General features: G+C 40.7%; 1 protein-coding gene across 2 annotated transcripts in view; it reads left to right on the plus strand.

Moving 5' to 3' along the window:
- Positions 1-5185: 5185 nt before the first annotated feature.
- tacc3.S (transforming acidic coiled-coil containing protein 3 S homeolog) overlaps positions 5186-21170 on the plus strand; it is a 28297-nt gene continuing 12312 nt past the window's right edge. Inside the window, 10 exon segments of one of the 2 annotated variants that reach the window (NM_001088495.1) lie at positions 5186-5297; positions 9509-9668; positions 9797-9942; positions 13221-14405; positions 15578-15665; positions 16522-16726; positions 18281-18345; positions 18493-18614; positions 18713-18821; positions 19289-19429. In NM_001088495.1, the coding sequence (NP_001081964.1) occupies positions 9510-9668; positions 9797-9942; positions 13221-14405; positions 15578-15665; positions 16522-16726; positions 18281-18345; positions 18493-18614; positions 18713-18821; positions 19289-19429 (2220 nt within the window). In that variant the 5' untranslated portion in view covers positions 5186-5297; position 9509. 2 annotated transcript variants of the gene reach the window in all.

The following is a 21170-nucleotide window of genomic DNA, read 5'->3' on the forward strand; positions in this document are numbered from 1 at the left end:
AAGAGCCGCCATTCACAATACAGAATGGAATCACAGCAGCCCTTTGCTGAGCAACTTCCAGACTATTTCTAACCCTATGGATTATGGACACATGATGTTTGGCTGCTGTGTTGCTCTTACTGAATTAAAGGCAGCGAGTCACAATTATATCGCTATAGAATTACCACCAAGTGGTGAAAAAGTCTTCTCCAAGCAACGTCAGCTTGAAGCAACGTCAGTGTCTATCTTTGCTATTACGTGCCAAGAGGATTTATGTTACACAATCCCCCCAGATAGAGCTCAGCGGATATCAGAGACTAAAGTGGCTCGCTCTACACCCCTAACCACAGTTCCCTTTTATGTGCTATGTTCATAAAAATGATTTGAAATAAAGTTTCATATTATGAAAAAAAATACCACCTCTTTGTATGAACTTTTTTTCAGTACTATATCAAGAGAGTAAAGATAAAGCTCTGGCCACATGCTGAAAACAACATGGGAGTTGACCATTGATGACTCAGTATGAAAGCAGCTAGTAAGTTGCAGGTAAAACGTATTCGTCCCTTTTTATAAAAGGTATAATTAAACCATAGAATTCTTAATGAATCAGATGAAAATTGAGCATAGGACTGGCCAGATATGGGATGACTTTGACGTAGTTGGCCAGCTTAAATATATTGCAATATATGGACAAACAATCCCTGTGTTGTTTAAAGGGTAAGGCATTTTTCAGTAGCAGTATGCACAAAATGTCTCTGTCTTAAATATATTGATAATGGGTTGAGTGCAGAGGAGTCTTGTATTTGTCTATATGTATTTTGTGGTCACACCCTCATTGCACCCCCGCCTAATGATTTTAAAAACTAGTGGTGAGCACAACTTTCCCTTGTTTGTTATATCTTACTGAATTAAAGGCAGCGAGTCACAATTATATCGCTATAGAATTACCACCAAGTGGTGAAAAAGTCTTCTCCAAGCAACGTCAGCTTGAAGCAACGTCAGTGTCTATCTTTACTATTACGTGCCAAGAGGATTTATGTTGCACAATCCCCCCAGATAGAGCTCAGCGGATACACCCCTAACCACAGTTCCCTTTTATGTGCTATGTTCATAAAAATGATTTGAAATAAAGTTTCATATTATGAAAAAAAATACCACCTCTTCGTATGAACTTTTTTTCAGTACTATATCAAGAGATGTCTAGAGAGTAAAGATAAAGCTCTGGCCACATGCTGAAAACAACATGGGAGTTGCCCATTGATGACTCAGTATTATTGCTAAACCTATTTAGTTTGAGACAAGGGTGGTGGTAGACATGGCTACTGGGGGAGATTAGTTGCCCAGCGACAAATCGCCTCTTCTTCAGCGGCTAATCTCCCCTAAATGCCTTCCCGCCTGCTAGAATGTAAATTGCCGGCGGAATGGCGCTCAGATCGCTTCAGCTTTCCGAAATTGCCCAAAGTTTCCTCGTGAGGCAAATTCGGGCAACTTTGGAAAACAAATCAGAAGGCTTCACTTTGCATGTAATTGCTTGTGAAGGGCTTTTTAGCTCCTTTCAGCCGTCCTTATCCAAACCAGGTTCGGTTTTCCATTTTGCTACTCTCCAAGTCCTACTCCCTCAGAAACCATTTTTCAATATCTTGCACTGATGAGATCTAACATGATGGAAACAGGCTGTCTGCAAGTTTGGATATATGGCTCTGAACTATTAGGCTGTATCTGTGCTAATAGATAAATGTAAAGTGAACATTAAAGAGGTGATTCATATTTAGGGGCCCATTTACTAAGGGTCGAACTTAATTCAAAGTGAATTTTCGAATTCAAAAACTTCGAATTTCAAAGTAATTTTTGGCTACTTCGACCATCTAATAGGCAAAAATTCAATTAGAATTGAAAAAACTTTGAAAATCAAAGTACTGTCTCTTTAAAAAACGTAGACTTCGACACTTCGCCACCTTAAACCTGCCGAATTGCTATGTTAGCCTGTGGGGACCTCCTAGAACCTATAGCCAGTATTTGGCTAAGTTTTGAGTTGTCGAAGTATTTTTTTTTTTAAAATCGTTCGAATCTAACGATTTAATCGATCGATCAAACGATTTTTACTTCAATCGAAAACTACTTCGAGTATTGAAGTATCAAGTTCGATGGTCGAAGTTTTTTAACTTCGAAATCGATCCTTAGTAAATGTGCCCCTAAATTCACATGAATGGCCAATTCTAATCTACTTTTCAATTGGTCTTTATTATTATTATTTATTTTTATTTATTTTTTGAACCCTGGCAATCAGATTGCCGAAATTGTAAACTGGAGAGCTGCTGAATAAAAAGCTAAATAACTCAAAAACCGCAAATAATAAAAATTCTTAAATAAATGGCATATTGTCTCAGAATATCATTCTCTACATCATACTAAAAGTTGATTTAAAGGTGAACAACCCCTTTAAATGCCCCTATCTGCTAAAAAAAAACATCAAGGACAAAGTAAAAACTGTTCTACACTCACATCTATGCTGTTTTTAAGACTTTTCTACAAAAGGCCTTTTTGTTTTTAAGGTATCACGAATGATTTGCTTTCTATGAAATGATTTCAGTCTCATTTATTTGTACCTGTGCATTACAGCGGGATCACTTACAGTTACCATCCCATCCTATAACAGACTGCTCCATTCAGTTCTGCAAGGCTGTATCTCATTAGCAAAGCCGGCATGTTTGTATAAACTTGGATTGCCCCAAACAGCAAAAATGCATAGAAAACAGACTCATACAAAACTGGGAGTGTGTATAAATGAGCCCACACATTTTCTGTAGGCAGCCCCCCATGTTGTATAATACAAGCGTTGTAGTTTTAGATGGAATAAACAAAATACCTCTGAGTGGCCAGCTGTAAGAGAACAAGCAGAGGAATAAAATATTCACTATATATATACAGGTACATAAGGTATGGGATCCGTTATCCGGAAACCCGTTATCGAGAAAGTTCCAAAATACGGCCCATAGGCTCCATTTTATCCAAATAATCCAGATTTTAAAAATGATTTCCTTTTGCTCTGTAATAATAAAACAGTAGCGTTTCAAACTCCTGAAAAGCAGGATATACATAGCGTGCGCCTCTAGGTCCGTTGCCGTTCGTCACCCCTTCCGTTTACTTGTGCACATGCACAGATTTTCATCATCAGGTCGGGAACCAGACCCGGACTGGCAATCTGTGGGTTTGGGCAAATACCCCATAGGCCGCTGGCTTTAAAATGTAAATGGACCACTCACGTAAAAATTCTAATTAGGTCTGTCTTTAATATGTAAATGAGCTGCTCGCTTTACAGCCAGCCACAGCTAAACCGATGTATTTGTTAGTGCACATGCCAGTACTGGCATATGGACGGAACCAGGAATTCTGACCAACTTCAATTAGTAATAGTAGAGTTGCTTGCTATATAACCAATCCCTCATCCATATGATAGATATGTTGGCAACAGGAGGATATGTGCTCAGAGCAATCACTTCAGCCTGTATATATGGAAAACTGTGATATGTAACATTAATTGCATGAGGCAGCCTAGTCTCTTCAAGTAAGCCACATTTTGGGCCTGTGGTAATTAAAATCCTTATATCTGCCAGGGTGCATGGTCTAGCTGGGGGCACACAAAGGAAAATTTAGAATATACTGTAAGTATAGGGCCTCTAGTCCATCTGATAGAATAGTTGTGATCGAAAATAGGGTGAGATATTTGTTGCAAGGGCCAGTTCCAGCACATAGGGTTTATACTATTGCTGGGGTTTATAAGGTAATGGACTCTTAAAATATCTATTAATAAATATTAGTTCTAGTTAATCTTGGGGTTGGGAGTATATATACTTTGTATGCGTGTGAATACATGGGCTGCTTTTTCCTCCCAGTCCGGCCCTGTCGGGAGCACTGGGGTTTGGCGCATGGGGAATTTAAAAGAAGATTGTATCTCATGATAAACCCCAGAGCTTCTGGGTGTGGTTGGGCTTCATGCCACCCGTAAAATCCTTACTTACTGCCTTGATAAAGCTCTTTTAGCGAAACGCGCGTCTGCAAGATCAACTTTTTGAAATCTAAAAAGTATAAATCCTTTTACTTCAGTGCGCTTGTTTTTACTAGCAAACGAAGCACTGAAGGTTCCCTTTCTTTTGCCTCCTATAGAATTAGGGGCAGCTGGTTATCCGGCGAAGCACCTTAAGGTGGCCATACACGGGCCGATAAAAGCTGCAGACAGACCGAGTCGGCAGCTTATTGGCTCGTGTATGGGGGCCCCCGACGGGCTTCCCCGATCGAGATCTGGCCGAAAGTCGGCCAGATCTCGATCGGATGGGATTAAGAATCCCGTCGGATCGCGGCCGCATCTGTTCGTTGATGCGGTCCCGCGATCCGACCGCACGTTTGCGAATGCTAGGATCCGATCGTTGGGCCCTAGGGCCCACGATCGGATCTGCCCGATATTGCCCACCTCAAGGTGGGCATATCGGAGGGAGATCCGCTCGTTTGGCGTTTAGGGGTCTTTTCTTTTGCGGCGCATTGGAATTCATTGTCTTTTCTCCTTTTCTCTCTAATATTCTTAAAGGTTGCTGGAATTGTAGTCTTATCGATTAGATAGCTCTTTATCAGATAGCGTAAAATAATATGACGACTACAGTCCAGTATACTTTTACTGCCTTTACTTCGTGGTGTCCCTGAGATAGAAAAAATTGAAATAGAGATCTTGGGACAGCTCCACCATCTATAGTTTCTGGTTTCCCTCTATTTCAATAAATTCAATATAAATAAGAGCAATGGCACCATCATGTGCAAAAGTTGTTACACAATGAAATATTCCTCACACGAGGGGCTCCCGAGAGAAATGGACAAACACCTTCAAGCCTCACACTGTCTTTAACTGTGACAACAGAGGCTAAAATAAATGGCTGACATAAGTTTTTTACAAGAATGAGAGAAAGCACAGGGGCCCAGAAGATCACACTTGGAGGGTAAGAGAAGCACAGACAACTATCAGCAGCCATAACACAATTAGCCGCGCTCCTGCTACAGCAACGACGTCACACGTAAGCAAGTCTGTCACGCCGTTCTCCGCCCAAGGGGGCGCGCGAGCACGTGTCACATTCTGCGCGCTGTCATTGGTTCATTCGTACCCGTTCGTGACGTTGCGAGTTTTCGGCAGCGGTGATTGGAGGGGTTCTTCCAAACTGCAGAAATTCAAAAAAAACCAGAGGGTCTGAGGCGAAGTAGTGGTTACACGGATACTCAGGGCGGATAAAGGTTTAAATAGCGCAGTGCCGGGCGCTCGGGACTTTTTCTCACAGGTGAGGGGAGTGTAACGAGGAGGAAGTGTTGTCTGTGTGGAGTCTACAAATGGGCTCCTCTGACTGAATTCTCTTTTATACGCACTGAGGGAAGGTAGGGAGAACATTTATGCTGGACTTGTTTTATTCTTCAGCGAGTGTGTCTGATATTCCATCCCCCACTTCATATTTATTCTTCCTGAGTTTGTGTGAGATATTATCTGCTCCCCCTTAAAGCATCAATAGTATATAAACTGGAGAGGATTTCTCTCTATATCATCTATGTCTTTTATCTGCATGAACACAATAGAATCAATCCTGAAAATAATGTATTCATTTATGGACTTGGGTTTTTTTTGTTTCTTTATTATAAAGCAGTAACAGGTTTGTTTTTTTGGTTTCATTCTTTTCACATTATCCCTCTAATTCGTTGAGTACACAGCAGCTTGTTTATATAAACTATAGTAGTACTTATCTGTTATCTACTGTGTATCCTGTGCTTGAATGGCTGCCCCCATGGCTACACAGCAGCTTGTTTATATAAACTATAGTAGTACTTATCTGTTATCTACTGTGTATCCTGTGCTTGAATGGCTGCCCCCATGGCTACACAGCAGCTTGTTTATATAAACTATAGTAGCACTTATCTGTTATCTACTGTGTATCCTGTGCTTGAATGGCTGCCCCCATGGCTACACAGCAGCTTGTTTATATAAAGTATAGTAGTACTTATCTGTTATCTACTGTGTATCCTGTGCTTGAGTGGCTGCCCCCATGGCTACACAGCAGCTTGTTTCTATAAACTATAGTAGTACTTATCCGTTATCTACAGTGTATCCTGTGCTTGAATGGCTGCCCCCATGGCTACACAGCAGCTTGTTTATATAAACTATAGTAGTACTTATCTGTTATCTACTGTGTATCCTGTGCTTGAATGGCTACACAGCAGCTTGTTTATATAAACTACAGTAGTACTTATCTGTTATCTACTGAGTATCCTGTGCTTGAATGGCTGCCCCCATGTCTGCACAGCAGCTTGTTTATATAAACTATAGTAGTACTTATCTGTTATCTACTGTGTATCCTGTGCTTGAATGGCTGCCCCCATGGCTACACAGCAGCTTGTTTATATAAACTATAGTAGTACTTATCTGTTATCTACTGTGTATCCTGTGCTTGAATGGCTGCCCCCATGGCTACACAGCAGCTTGTTTATATAAACTATAGTAGTACTTATCTGTTATCTACTGTGTATCCTGTGCTTGAATGGCTGCCCTCATGGCTACACAGCAGCTTGTTTATATAAACTATAGTAGTACTTATCTGTTATCTACTGTGTATCCTGTGCTTGAATGGCTGCCCACATGGCTACACAGCAACTTGTTTATATAAACTATAGTAGTACTTATCTGTTATCTACTGTGTATCCTGTGCTTGAATGGCTGCCCTCATGGCTACACAGCAGCTTGTTTATATAAACTATAGTAGTACTTATCTGTTATCTACTGTGTATCCTGTGCTTGAATGGCTGTTCCCATGGCTACACAGCAGCTTGTTTATATAAACTATAGTAGTACTTATCTGTTATCTACTGTGTATCCTGTGCTTGAATGGCTGCCCCCATGGCTACACAGCAGCTTGTTTATATAAACTATAGTAGTACTTATCTGTTATCTACTGTGTATCCTGTGCTTGAATGGCTGCCCCCATGGCTACACAGCAGCTTGTTTATATAAACTATAGTAGTACTTATCTGTTATCTACTGTGTATCCTGTGCTTGAATGGCTGCCCCCATGGCTACACAGCAGCTTGTTTATATAAACTATAGTAGTACTTATCTGTTATCTACTGTGTATCCTGTGCTTGAATGGCTGCCCCCATGGCTACACAGCAGCTTGTTTATATAAACTATAGTAGTACTTATCTGTTATCTACTGTGTATCCTGTGCTTGAACGGCTGCCCCCAAGGGTACACAGCAGCTTGTTTATATAATTTTTTATAATTAATATATATATATATATATATATATATATAATATATATATATATATATATATATATATATATATATATATATATATATATATATATATATATATATATATATATATATATATATGTCCTTGATAAAGGGCCGAAACGTTGGAGAACAAATCTATGCAAATAAATATTACTTGATTCGCAAAGAAGAAAATGGTGTGTGGCTCTATGTGAAAATTATATATATATATATATAGCCGCACACCATTTTCTTCTTTGTGAATCAAGTAATATTTATTTGCATAGATTTGTTCTCCAACGTTTCAGCCCTTTATCAAGGATATATATATATATATATATATATATATATATATATATATATATATATATATATATATATATATATATATATATATATATATATATATATATATATATATATGGATATATATATATATATATATATAAAAACCCTAGCAACCGAAATGTCAAACTGGACAGCTGCTGAATAAAAAAACACAAATGATAAAAAATGAAAACCAATTGCAAATTGTTAGAATATAACATACTTAACCTTAATTTATGGGTGAACAACCCCTTTCACTAAATTTATAATGAACAGAGGGTTACTACTACCCCTGTAACTCCGCTTACATTATACTAGAGAATAATGAATGAGAACCTTCACAGACTCAGTGATATTCTGAGACAATTTGCAATTGTTTTTTATTTGTGTTTTCTGAGTTATTTAGCTTTTTATTCAGCAGCTCTCCAGTTTGCAGTTTCAGCAATCCAGTTGCTAGGGCCTAAATTACCCTAGCAATCATAAATTGATTTTAATAAGAGACTGGAATATGAGAAGCCTGAATAGAAAGATGAATAATAAAAATTAGCAGTAACAATATATGTGTAGCCGTATAGAGCACATGGTTTTAAACGGGGTCAGTGACCCCCATTTGAAAGATGGAAAGTGTCAGAACTAAAAGGCAAATAATTAAAAAAAAAAAAAACTATACAAAAGAAAAAATGTAGGCAAATTATAAAGTTGCTTAAAATTAGCCATTCTATAACATACTAAAAATTAGCTTAAAGGAGAAGTAAACTCTAAAAATGAATGTGGCTAAAAATGCCATATTTTATATACTGAACTTATTGCACGAGGCTAAAGTTTCAGCTTGTCATTAGCAGCAATGATCCAGGACTTCAAACTTGTCACAGGGGGTCACCATCTTGGAAAGTGTCTGTGACACTCACATGCTCAGTGGGCTCTGGCTGTTGAGAAGCTAAGCTTAGGGGTCGTCACTAATTATCCAGCAGAAAATGAGCTTCCCTGGCTGTAATATAAGCTGATGCTACAGGTTTGCTGATTATTCAATTCTGTGCTAATTGCGCTGGTTTCTGTGCTGCCATGTAGTAATTATCTGTATTAATTACTAATCAGCCTTATATTGTGACATTTCTATTCTATGTGTACTGTATATTGTGAGTGGGTCCCTAAGCTCAGTAAGTGACAGCAGCACAGAGCATGTGCAGTGAATCAGCAGAAAAGAAGATGGGGAGCTACTGGGGCATCTTTGGAGACACAGATCTTTACTGCTAAGGGCTAGTCCACACGGGGAGATAGCGACGCGTTTGCGGTCGCGGCGACAAAGCGCCGCAACCGGCGCAGGCGACAGTTTTGTATGGGCGCCTATGTAAAAACGCCTGTGCTAACCACACGAGGCAATGCGCTTTTCAACAGTCGCCTGAAAAAGCCTGGCGAGGCATTTTCAGGCGACTGTTGAAAAGCGCATCGCCTCGTGTGGTTAGCACAGGCGTTTTTACATAGGCGCCCATACAAAACTGTCGCCTGCGCCGGTCGCGGCGCTTTGTCGCCGCAAACGCGTCGCTATCTCCCCGTGTGGAATAGCCTTAAAGGGCTGTGGTTGCCTTGGGCTGGTACAGAAGCACAAAACATCATGTACAACATTTCTAACTACTTCTATAGTTAAACTTTAGTTCTCCGTTAACTGTGAACCACCCGTAGGTTTACTTTGTAGTATAATCTAGAATATCCTACTTTAGGCAACTTTTCATACTTGCAAAATGCCTGAGAATATCACGGTCTACGTCTTGCTAAAAATAATTTAAAGATGCGCTTCTATTTAAAAGGTGTCTGTACAGAGATAGAGCTGCTGTTTCTCCAGCTGTTACTCCAGTCTGTGGTCTCAGGATGTTGACGGGTTGCTTTCATTTTTGCTTTCCTGTTTAGAATGAGCCTTCAAATCATAAACGATGAAAATGCAGGAAATGATATAACTGCAGAGAAGTTTGACTTGCTGTTAAATCCTCAGACTACTGGGAGACCCTCTATTCTCCGGCCCTCGCAGAAAGACAATCTGCCACCAAAACCTGCTCTTAAAAGCACAAAGGTATTTAAATATTTTTTAATCCACATTATTTTATAAAATCCTCATTCTTACTTTTTTTTTTTTTTAAGTTGGATTTTTGAGGATTTTTATTTAACATCACAAAGTAAGTTTTATTTTGTTTGTTTTAGGTGACGTTTCAGACACCAATGCGAGACCCACAGACTCTCAGAATTATGACGCCCAGTGTTGCAAACAAGCCAGAGAATGTGTTTTTATTGGAGGATTGTACCCAAGCACTGGAACAGCTGCACTTGTCTCTACCCAGTAGCTGTGGGTGAGTCCATATGTAACCGTAACTGGGGTTGCAAAGGCGATGGCTGCCTCACTGCTAGTGTTTATAAGCTGCCTAGTAAGTGCAGAGTGGAAATGAGATGGTCATAGGACATTTAAGTGGTCTGATTATACCTCGTGGCCTAATGATTCTGTAGAGTCGTATATATGACTGTATTCCAATGCTGTACAGAGAAATTGGTTATTTTCAAATATAAATATTATTTTTCAGAAATGGTCAGTAGTGCTAAAAATGGCAATACACAAATAGACCCACTGGTTTGGTGAGATCACCCACAAAAATAATTTTGCCTAATTTAGCCTTGGTGCCAGAACAAAATGGGACTGGTCAGGTCCTTGGGCCAGGATTGAATGCTAAGAACCTATACAGACCCATTGGGGATGGGGGCTGCATGGAGATGGATTTTCAAGCATGTTCCATTATGATTGAGTCGGCAAGATAGTGCTGACATTACAGTATGTGAATTTAAAGGGTAACTCCGGCTTCCAAGCCAAAATTTGATGAGGCCCACATAACACAGAAACCCTACTATACCCATTACAGTTACCGGTTTCTTCAAAAAGTATGAATAAATGCCATTTTCTATGCTGAAATCCAGTTCTTCTTTCTGCATCATTTGAAATCCTGGCAGGGAAGGAGGGACTTAACACAAATTGTAACAACTTCTCCACAGCTTACAGACAGCATGCAGGAACTACATAACCCACAATTCATTGCAATGTGAGATTCCTTTCCTTATTGAAATCACTTGTGCAGGGAATTGTGGGGTTTGGAGGATGCAGGCTGAGGACAAAGTAACAGTAGTCAGCCAGCTCAGCAAAGTAGTCAGAAAGATGAGCAGGGGGCTAGGCTTAGGGAACTATTCCAAACCATCAAAAATCATGAAAAATCTGCATTTTTTTAAATTGACATATATTGCAACGTTGCTTGAAATTATGTTTAATTTTCGAAAAGCATAAGTTATATTTGTGTGCAGTTCCCCCTTAAGGCATTTTTATTCCATGATGTTAATGGTCCTATGAAGTGTTGGCACGAAACATTGTGTAAGCAGAACCACAAATACAAGGAAGCATTATATTACATCTAACCTTCTATATAGAGCTATCTATAATGGCCACTGATATACATAGCCTTAAAATCCACCCGTTTGGTCTTGTACAGAACTCCCCTAAATTAATCATTTGTTGGGCTGTAGTTGGGCTTTAGTGGGGAGGCTGCTAGCTGTAACTCCTGGAAGAGGTTAGGTTGCCACCTGTGCTTTAAAAGTGGAAGGGTATCCAGATTACAAGGGCCGGTGGAGGTAGTCATTGCGACTACAATTAGGCCCATAAATCTTTGGACAGAGAACTTTTTTTTTTTTTCTAATTTTGCTTCTGTACATGACCACAATGAATTTTAAATGAAACAACTCAGATGCAGTTGAACTGCAGAATTTGAGCTTTAATTCAGTGGGTTGACCAAAAAGATTGCATACAATGTTAGGAACTAAAGCCTTTTTTTAACTCAATCACTTAATTTCAGGGGCTCAAAAGCAACGGGACAATTGACTCAAAGTATATTTCATGGGCAGGTGTGGGCAATTCCTTCGTTATGTCATTATCAATGAAGCAGATTAAAGCCCTGGGTTTGAGGGGGGGCGTGTATGTGGACAAGCCATCCTTAAGCTGCAAAAACAGAAAAACCCATCCGAGAAATTGCTACAATATTAGGAGTGGCAAAATCTACAGTTTGGTACAGCTCTGGTGAACTCAGCAACACAAAAAGACCTGGATGACCACGGAAGACAACAGTGGTGGATGATCACAGAATCATTCCCACAGTGAAGAGAAACCCCTTCACAACAGCCAAACAAGTAAACACTCTCCAGGAGGTAGAGTATCCATATCCAAGTCTACCATAAAGAGAAGACTGCATGAAAGTAAATACAGAGGGGGCACTGCAAGGTGCAAGCAACTCATAAGCAGCAAGAATAGAAAGTCTACATTGGACTTTGCTTTAAAAAAAACAACAAAATCTAAAAAAGCCAGTACAGTTCTGGAAAAACATTCTTTGGACAGATGAAACCACGATCAACCTCTAGCAGAATGATGACAAGAAAAAAGTATGGAGAAGGCGTGGAACAGCTGATGATCCAAAGCATAGCACAGTTCTGTATAAAAGATTTGGGAGTCAGTGTGATGGCTTGGGCGTGCATGGCTGCCAGTGGCACTGGGACACTAGTGTTTATCCATCATGTGACACAGGACAGAAGCACAAGAATGAATTGTGAGCTCTTCAGAGACACTGTCTGCTCAAATCCAGCTAAATGCACTCACATTGATTGGTCGGTGTTTCATAATCACCCAAAACATACAGCCAAAGCAACCCAGGAGTTTATTAAAGCAAAGAAGTGAATTATTGTTGAATGGCCAAGTCAGTCACCTGATCTGAACCCAATTGAGCTGCATTTCAATTGTTGAAAACTAAACTTTGGACAAAAAGACCCACAAACAAACAGCAACTGAAAGCCACTGCAGTAAAGGCCTGGCAGAGCATTAAAAAGGAGGAAACCCAGAATCTGGTGATGTTCAAGACTTGAGGCTGTCGTTGCCAGCAAAGTATTGGAAATGAACATTTTATTTTCAGTTTTTTAATTTGTTCAATTACTTTTGAGCCCCTGAAATGATGGGATTGTGTTAAAAAAAGGCTTTAAGTCATAGATGCACAGATAATATCGTACGAAACGAATTGTCGGCCGATATTCGTTGCGTGTATGGTGGAAAAAGAGCCGACCGATATCGGCAGAAGACTTGGATATCGGTCGATCGGGCTGGACGGAAAATTTTGATCGGGTGCCTTTGAAGGGACCCAAACATCGGCCATTGTTGGTGCTGAATCATCAAATACAGGTAGAATTCTATTGTTTCTTCCCGTATATCTGACGATTCAGCTCTACACGTGTGTATTGAAACAAACGATCTTTCTTGGAAAGATCTTTTCCAAGAAAGATCGTAATTGTTACGTCTATGGCCACCTTTAGTTCCTAACGTTTTTATGCAATCTTTTTGTTCAACCCACTGAATTAAAGCTGAAAGTCTGCAGTTCAACTGCATCAGAATTGATTCATTGAAAATTCATGGTGGTCATGTACAGAACCAAAATTAGAAAAAAGTTGTCTCTGTCCAACGATTTATGGGCCTAACTGTGTATAGTTAAATACTAAGCTTTTCAGATTTCAGGTATATTTACCACATTTTTAAAGTAAATTTTATTTTCTTTAGACCAAATCCAGTAGAAATTAATGTATCAGTTTCCAATAACCAACCTGATTCAGAGGAATTACCTGTGAGGACTACAGGAGCATATAGCATCGATTTTGACAACTTTGATGACATCAACCCATTTAAGAGTAAAACTCAAATGCTAAATTCCCCCATAAAAGCTGATCTTCCAAGCCTTACAGAAAACATAGAAACAACCACTCCTGTAGTTCCAGCGGATGAAGCTTCCAAACAAATGGTGTCTTTAAATTTATCTGCAGCAAATCTGGATTCCCCCGTTACAGTTCAGTTCTCTTCTGAAAGCGGCTCCATAGGTGTTTCAGAAAAAACTGCACTGGATGACACCCTTCCTCTGTCAGAATCAGGCATTAAAGATTTACAGGGGTTGAATGCATCATCCAATAACATAGAAGAGCCTGTACCATTGGATAAGGACATATGTTCCAATAATGAAAAGGATGATGCCACCATGGCTGATTCCACATGTGAAGGAACTTCTGATGCACATACATCATCCAATAACATAGAAGAGCCGGTAACATTGGATAAGGACATATGTTCCAGTAATGAAAAGGATAATGCAGCCGTGGCGGATTCCACATGTGAAGGAACTTCTGATGCACAAAGCCCTCTTCCTATTCCAAAATCCTCATACAGTTTTGACCCTGATCAGTTTGACATGATGAATCCTTTTAAAACTGGAGGTTCCAAGCTTCAGAACTCACCAGCAGGAAAAAAGCAAACTCCTCCATCAGCAGATCTAAATACAGCTAAAACTGAACCGGTAAAACTTGAGTTCAACTTTGGTGACGGCGACGTTTCCGAAAGAAAACCTCCCCCCAAAAAACTTGGAAAGAGACCACTCCTTAAAACAGCTGCCAAGAAGCCATCTCCGAAACCAGAAATTGCATCAGAAAAACAGGAACAGCAGACTGCAAAGCCATCAGAAGATGAAGCCATTGTTCCAAAGGCTTCCTATAAGTTCGACTGGGAGAAGTTTGATGATCCAAATTTTAATCCATTTGGATGTGGTGGTTCAAAGATCTCCAGCTCTCCTAAGGGCCAGAAGATAGCCAATGAACAGCCAAGTGCTTGCACCCAGGGTAGTAAACCAGAAGCAGAATGCACTGCATCTGACATGGCACCAGCTGAGAATGCTGATGAGAAGGACCATGGAGAAATAGAGTAAGTCTCCTTTAAACTCTGCACTGTTTGTAGCAAATGTACAGGTATGGGATCCATTATCCGGAAACCGGTTATCCAGATAGGTCTGAATTACGGAAAGGCCATCTCCCATAGACTCCATTTTATCCAAATCTTTAAAAACTATTTCCCTTTTTTCTGTAATGATAAAACAGTAGCTTGCACTTGATCCCAACTAAGATATATATATATATATATATATATATATATATATATATATATATATATATATATATATATATATATATATATATATATATATATATATATATATATATATATATATATATATATATATATTGGGTTTATTTAAAGGGGTGGTTCACCTTAGTTAGCTTTTAGTATTTTACAGAATGGCTAATTCTAAGCAACTTTTTAAATTGATTTTTTGTGTCTTTTTCTTCTGACTCTTTCCAGCTTTCAAATTGGGGTCACTGACCCCTTGTAAAAACAAATGCCCTGTAAGGCTACACATTTATTATTATTATTGCTATTTTCTATTACTTATATTTCTATTCAGGCCCTTTCCTATTCATATTCCAGTCTCTTAATTAAATCTGTGCATGGTTGCTAGGTTAACTTGGACCCTAGCAACCAGTTGAAACTGCAAACTAGAGAGCTGCTGAATGAAAAACTAAACTCAAAAACCATAAATAATAGAAAATTAAAACCAATTGCAAATTGTCTCAGAAAATCCCTCTCTACAGCATATTACAAGTTAATATAAAGGTTAATAACTCCTTTAATGTTTATTTGACATTCTAGTAGACTTAAGGCATAAAGATCCCAAGGTCCCAAGCATTCTGAATAACAGGTCCCAAACCTGTACAATATAAATGCCTTTTCTTCCAAAGTGCTTCCCCAGTCATTGAATAGGAAAGCATCTGTGTGCTGCATCAATAGGCAGTAATATACATCTTACTGTAGTGCTTTTACAAATAACTATAAAGCCATTTTAACGTGCAATGCATAAATCGGATTTGCTTAGAATTGGTTTCTGTTTGGTAGGCATTTTACTTGGAGTGGATTTTTCCCTATAACATTACAATTATTAAGAATTTACTAATACATATATAATGTGAGAAACACCCAGTTACTGTGTAATATATAATCTTAATATATTAAACGTTCATATTCTTGTATGATCTGTGCAGACCTTCCCAGGATTCTGGTGCTGCTGAAGATCGATCACAAGCGGAAGATCAATCGGTGGCTTTAAGTAAAGTTGAAGTACCACATGAGGTAAGACTTGTGTTCAAGCACTCCCCATGTGTAAGAACAAAGTACAAGCGGGAGTTTTTGCAGAAATATTCAATAAATCAGCCTGAAACACTTTTTTTAAGCACAAATGAGTATATCGCATTGGTAAATTCTTATTTTTACATTAAATGTCTCCTTTCAATATGCAGCCAATAGCTAAATTGTCTCCCTTCAGCCCTGCTTTCCAAACATCCCTTTTTGACTTGTATTGGGTCGTGTTTGTGAACTATCATTGACCCGATAGTGAGGTAATACAGTTCCCGAATAGTGATGTGCGGGCCTACCAGAAACCCGCGGGTTCGGGCTGACTCCTGCACAAAATTTTCGGTGGGGGTCCAGCTCTTCTCCTGCTCTCCCCGCCCGCAACCTAGTACTGCCGGCGACGGAATTTATAGACTTCCACTTGCCTCCGCCTCTTTTGTGACATCACTGCGGGGCAGGCTCGGGTCTATAATAAGAGGGCCGGGTGGGTTTCGGGAGGTAGGTGGGTGGGTTAGGTGCGGGTCGAGAAATTATGGTCCCACACATCCCTAGTTCCGAAGTGTTCCCTTTAATGTCATATTTTTGTTGTCTTGCCATCCCATTTAGGAGAGTCTCTGCCTTTTACTTGGATGCCATTTATTAAATAGTGACCCTAGTGGTGTGATTTGTCACGTGTCATCTTCAGCCTGGATTTCTTTCATTACTTAAGTGTAGTCGTCAGCATTGAGATTTAAGCATTACACCGGAATGTGAACTTGACTTGGCTACTTTGTGCTCAGCTGTGGGAAAAATGTCCTTGTCTGTGGATAGTAAAGAATCTATTTGCATAGCAATTTTATTTTGTTTTAACTCCTAGCAAACTACCGATTGTTCCCCTGTGGAAAATGAGACACAACCAGAAGTTTCTTTGATCAATGAAGAACCTTCCCAGAAAGAAGTGGAGCACACAAGTTCAGATATGACACCACCAGAAATAAATGGAACCGATTCAGAGTTTAAATTAGCCACAGAAGCAGACTTTTTATTAGCTGCAGATATGGACTTTAAACCAGCTTCAGAAAGTAAGATTCTTGTTCCGGGAAATTTTTTTTTTTTTTTAAACCAATTTGCTTTTCTTCTTGTAAGATTACATTCAGTACTTTTACTGTTGCCTTTGTAAGGCTTCTTCATTGGCATTAGGCAGTATGTCAATAAGCTACTCTTCCAGGCTACTCTTGAGATGTGCCAAAGCAGAAAACCTTTGCTCTTGAACCTAGCTTTCAATTGAATAGCTAGAATTGCGTTTTAAAGCAGAACTAAACCCCCCGTTATTCAAAAATCCCCATCCCCTTCCGTCCATTGGCCCCCCTCACTGCTTTCTCCCTTCTTAGTAACTCATTGGAAAAAGTATCCCTGTCATGTACCTTGGCATATTCATGCAGAGTAGTGCAGCGGAGCTCCCGGGTGCCATCTTCTGTATCTTCTGGTTCCTTGCGGAAACGAGTGCCAGCACGGAGCTTTTTCGCGCATGCGCAGTTGGGACCATTCTGGTATTCGTGCCTACTGCACATTCGTGGAAAGCTCCTAAGATTGCCGAAGGAAAAGAGGAGTATCCGAAGATACAGAAGATGTCGCTGAAGAGCTCCGCTGCGCTACTCTGCATGAATATGACAGGGATACTTTTTCCAATGAGTTACTAAGGAGGGAGAAAGCATTGAGGGCAGCCAATGGACAGAAGGGCATGGGGATTTTTTATTAACGGGGGTTTAGTTCTCCTTTTAAGATAAATGTTGGTCCTTGTGATCATGTCTGGACACAAACAAGCGCTGTTTTTCAGTGGTTTCGACCATCTTTAATGGGACTTTTTTTTTTTTTCTTTTTAAGCCAGCTTCAGATAAAGGTAGAGAGACAACTTTTCTTAAGCTCTTAGGAAATATATTTCCACTGTACGGTGATAGCAATTATCATTGCGTGGCATTTATAGCCATATTGTGCACCCGCTATCAACTTGGAGCAGAACAAACCTGATTCTTACATCAGAGACACACATCTTCAGCCTCTTTTGCTGAGTGTTTGACTCGTGATGACACTCTGTATTGGTACCTTTTGTAATGTATAATTTCTGCACCAAGAGCCTGTGATAGGCTGTGCAAAATAATATAGCTAGTTAGGCAAAAATGTAATGTATAAAGGCTGGAGTGACTGGATGTGTAACATAATAGCCAGAACACTACTTCCTGCTTTTCAGCTCTCTTGGTTTCCACTGATTGGTTACCAGGCAGTAACCAATCGGTGACTTGAGGGGGGGGGCATATGGGTCATAACTGTTGCTTTTGAATCTGAGCTGAATGCTGAGGATCAATTGCAAACTCACTGAACAGTTATATCCCATGTGGGCCCCCTTATAGTCACTTACTAACTCAGAGTTAGAGAGCTGAAAAGCAGGAAGTAGTAGTTCTGTACATTACATTTTTGGCTAACTATATTAGAAACATTTTTTATTTTGCACAGCCTATTTACCCAGTTTTTATTTCTTCACTGAACTGTTCCTTTAAGGTCTCTGTCAAAACTTTATTTCATCTGTTCATGCCCCTCTACTTGCATGCCTTCACTATTGTTTTTTTTTTTTTCTTTAGTTTTCTCTGAAGGATTTCGTCAGCCAGTTGAAATCGACTATCTAGAGAATTTTGGCACTAATTCGGTAAGTTTCCATGCAAAAAGACCATGTACCATTCAAATGTAGGCGTCTGTATTCTTAACTGCTATCGTCTCTGTATCTGAATTATTTAACACTGCCCAATCTGCAAGGCCACCCCCTGCCATATGGATAATGAACTCTCTTGTGTAGTTTAAGGAGTCGGTGCTCAGAAAGCAGTCTCTCTATCTGAAATTCGATCCCTTGTTGAGGGAATCTCCAAAGAAAAGTGCTGCAGGCATCAACTTGCTTCCCAGCGTTCCCCTGAAATGCAGGTAGAAAGCCTCACTCATAACCGTTGCTAATTTTCACTCTACCATCTACATGTTCTGTGGGTACATTATATATCCCACTTACGTAAACTTTGTTGCAGTTCGGACCTTTTCGGGGCAATACCAGAGGCCAATTTCCCTCTAATCCCATCTATTGAAAATGAGGAAAAACCTAAAGGACTGGACCTTCTGGGGACTTTCACAGTTGCGGTGAGTTGCTGACGCTATCTTGCCTAAATATAATGAATATGACATTGCAGAGCTGATTGTGTTTTGGGATACTTAGAGTTAAACCAGACACTCCAATTCTCCAATATCTCACTCAAGCCATTGTTGGACTGGAATGTCACTTTCTACATGTTACCATGGTAGATTATTATTGTGTATTCTAAAGTCGTTTTTTTTTTTTAACGTACGCAGACAATGGCAGGTTTTAGAGCTAGAGGGTAAAGTCACACCTGGAGATTCGGGGAGATTTAATCGCCTCTTCTTTGGGGCGACTAATCTCCCTGAACTGCTTCCCCATGTCTTCCGTCTGCTTCAATAAAAAATGCCTGCGCCAATGCACTCGCGCCGCTTTGATTTCCAAAGTTGCCCGAAGTTTACTCATGGAGGACTAAATCTCCCCAAATCTCCAGGTGTGCCCTTCCCTAATGTCTTGTTTTGTTGTTCCACAGGACACTGCTCTTCTAATTGTTGATGCTCCAAGCAGTGTGGCTGTTCCCAATCCTTTCCTTTCAACTTCTGATGCCATCGTTGAGATGCTGAAGTACAGCCAGAAAGATATGGATGCAGCAATTGAAGCAGTGCGGTTAGAGGTAAGAGTGGCATTGACAATATAGCAAAGGCCGCTAGATTCCCTTTTAGTATTGTTGGCTACAGGATCTGGTCAATGGCAAGTTAAAAACAAAGTTTTCTCTGTCGTCTAAGGGGGACACAGGGAACGATGGGGTTAAGCTCCATCCTCCAGGAGGCAGGACACTTGGTAATATTAATTAAGGGGCGTGCCATACTTGGCTTAACCCCGCACACTGTGCTGAAGCTTCAGTTTTTCAAGTGTCCTGCTACCAGGAGGATGGACTTCCCCTCTGGGGGAAGACTTCTTCGGTCAGCATCGGCTGACACCCGGGGTGATACCAGGAACAGGACTACCTGCTTCCTAAGGGTTAGCCCCCGCCATGGAACAGTCACCAGGGTATTTCTTCTAGCCATGCGGCTATATCAACCACCCAGACAATGCCTGCTCCAAATTTGGTTGACCGAAGGTCTGGCCGGTGTTAACTGCTACTGAGGTAAGCTATCCGGTCTCCCCCAGTATCCATATGCTACTGTGGCGCCGGTTTCCCCCCCCCTCCCCTCCTCCCTCTACCTGCCAGTCGCCATACCCTCCCTTACTCTCTGGGCCCAGACTCGTTTCAACAGGGGACCCAGAGGGAGGCTGCGTCTGCTCTGCTGCGCATATCTTACCGATGGAAGAATGCGGCTATAGTTGAGCCTAATTCCGCATCAACGCGTCTGGTTATTGGCGCCATTCAGTGCGCGACGCCATTTTCAAATGACGTTCGCGGTGGAACGCATTGTGTTCCAGCGGCCATCTTGCGCACTACACTGAGCGGGCAGACACGCGCCGCACAGGGAGCAGAAGTAACTGCTCGGTGCACACAGAGCGACTGGCAGCAAAGGAGGGGAGAGACTCTTCACCACTACAAGCAGCGTTTAAAGTGACCTACATGGTTTAACTCACGCACACTTGCTTGGCTATCAGGTGAATCACAATGGCAGAAGGTAGGCCAGTGGGCTTATTCTCTAGGGCGGGGGGGAGAGCACCCAGCACAACACAGGTCATTTATTTTGCCTGTAACAAATGTCAATCAAATATCGCTGGGGGCCAGAGTGAGCCACTTTGCAGGTCTTGTTCTGCTGAGCAAGGGGCACCTGCCGCTGTGGGGCATAATTCAGATTCAGTAGTAAATCTATCCGAAGGTACAAACGATCAGGGTACACCACAAGAACCTGGCACCAGCAGAGCTCAGGATTTACCAGCCCCCCTCTGGGCGGTACAATTGTCACAGTCCTTAGCATCCCTGCAGGGGCTCCCAGCCATAGCTGATAATTTAGGCAAAGCTGGGCCACAAGCAAGGCAGCAAGCGCACACATGGCGCTAAAGCCGACAATCCATCTAACACATCCCCTGACGAGTCGTCAGTAGAACAGGTATCATCTCAGTCAGAGGGCGAGATACCTTATTCAGACGAATCCTCTGATGAGGAAGAGGAGAATATAGAGCCTGAGAGAGACCGTGATTCCCAACATGACGTTGATAAAATCATTAAGGGGGTACTTGAAGTACTTAACATTTCACAAACACCAAAACAATCCGATTCAGCAAAGCTGTTAAAGAGACAACACAAATCCACATTATGTTTTCCATCGCATGAACAGTTGATGGACATGTTGCAGGATGAATGGAACAATCCAGAACGGAAGTTTCAAGCCACTAAGAAGTTTTCAAAGTCCTACCCGTTTCCCAAAGAAATAGTAGACAAGTGGACGATTCCT

The sequence above is a fragment of the Xenopus laevis genome, chromosome 1S, assembly GCF_017654675.1.
Source record: "Xenopus laevis strain J_2021 chromosome 1S, Xenopus_laevis_v10.1, whole genome shotgun sequence".
Taxonomy (NCBI): domain Eukaryota; kingdom Metazoa; phylum Chordata; class Amphibia; order Anura; family Pipidae; genus Xenopus; species Xenopus laevis.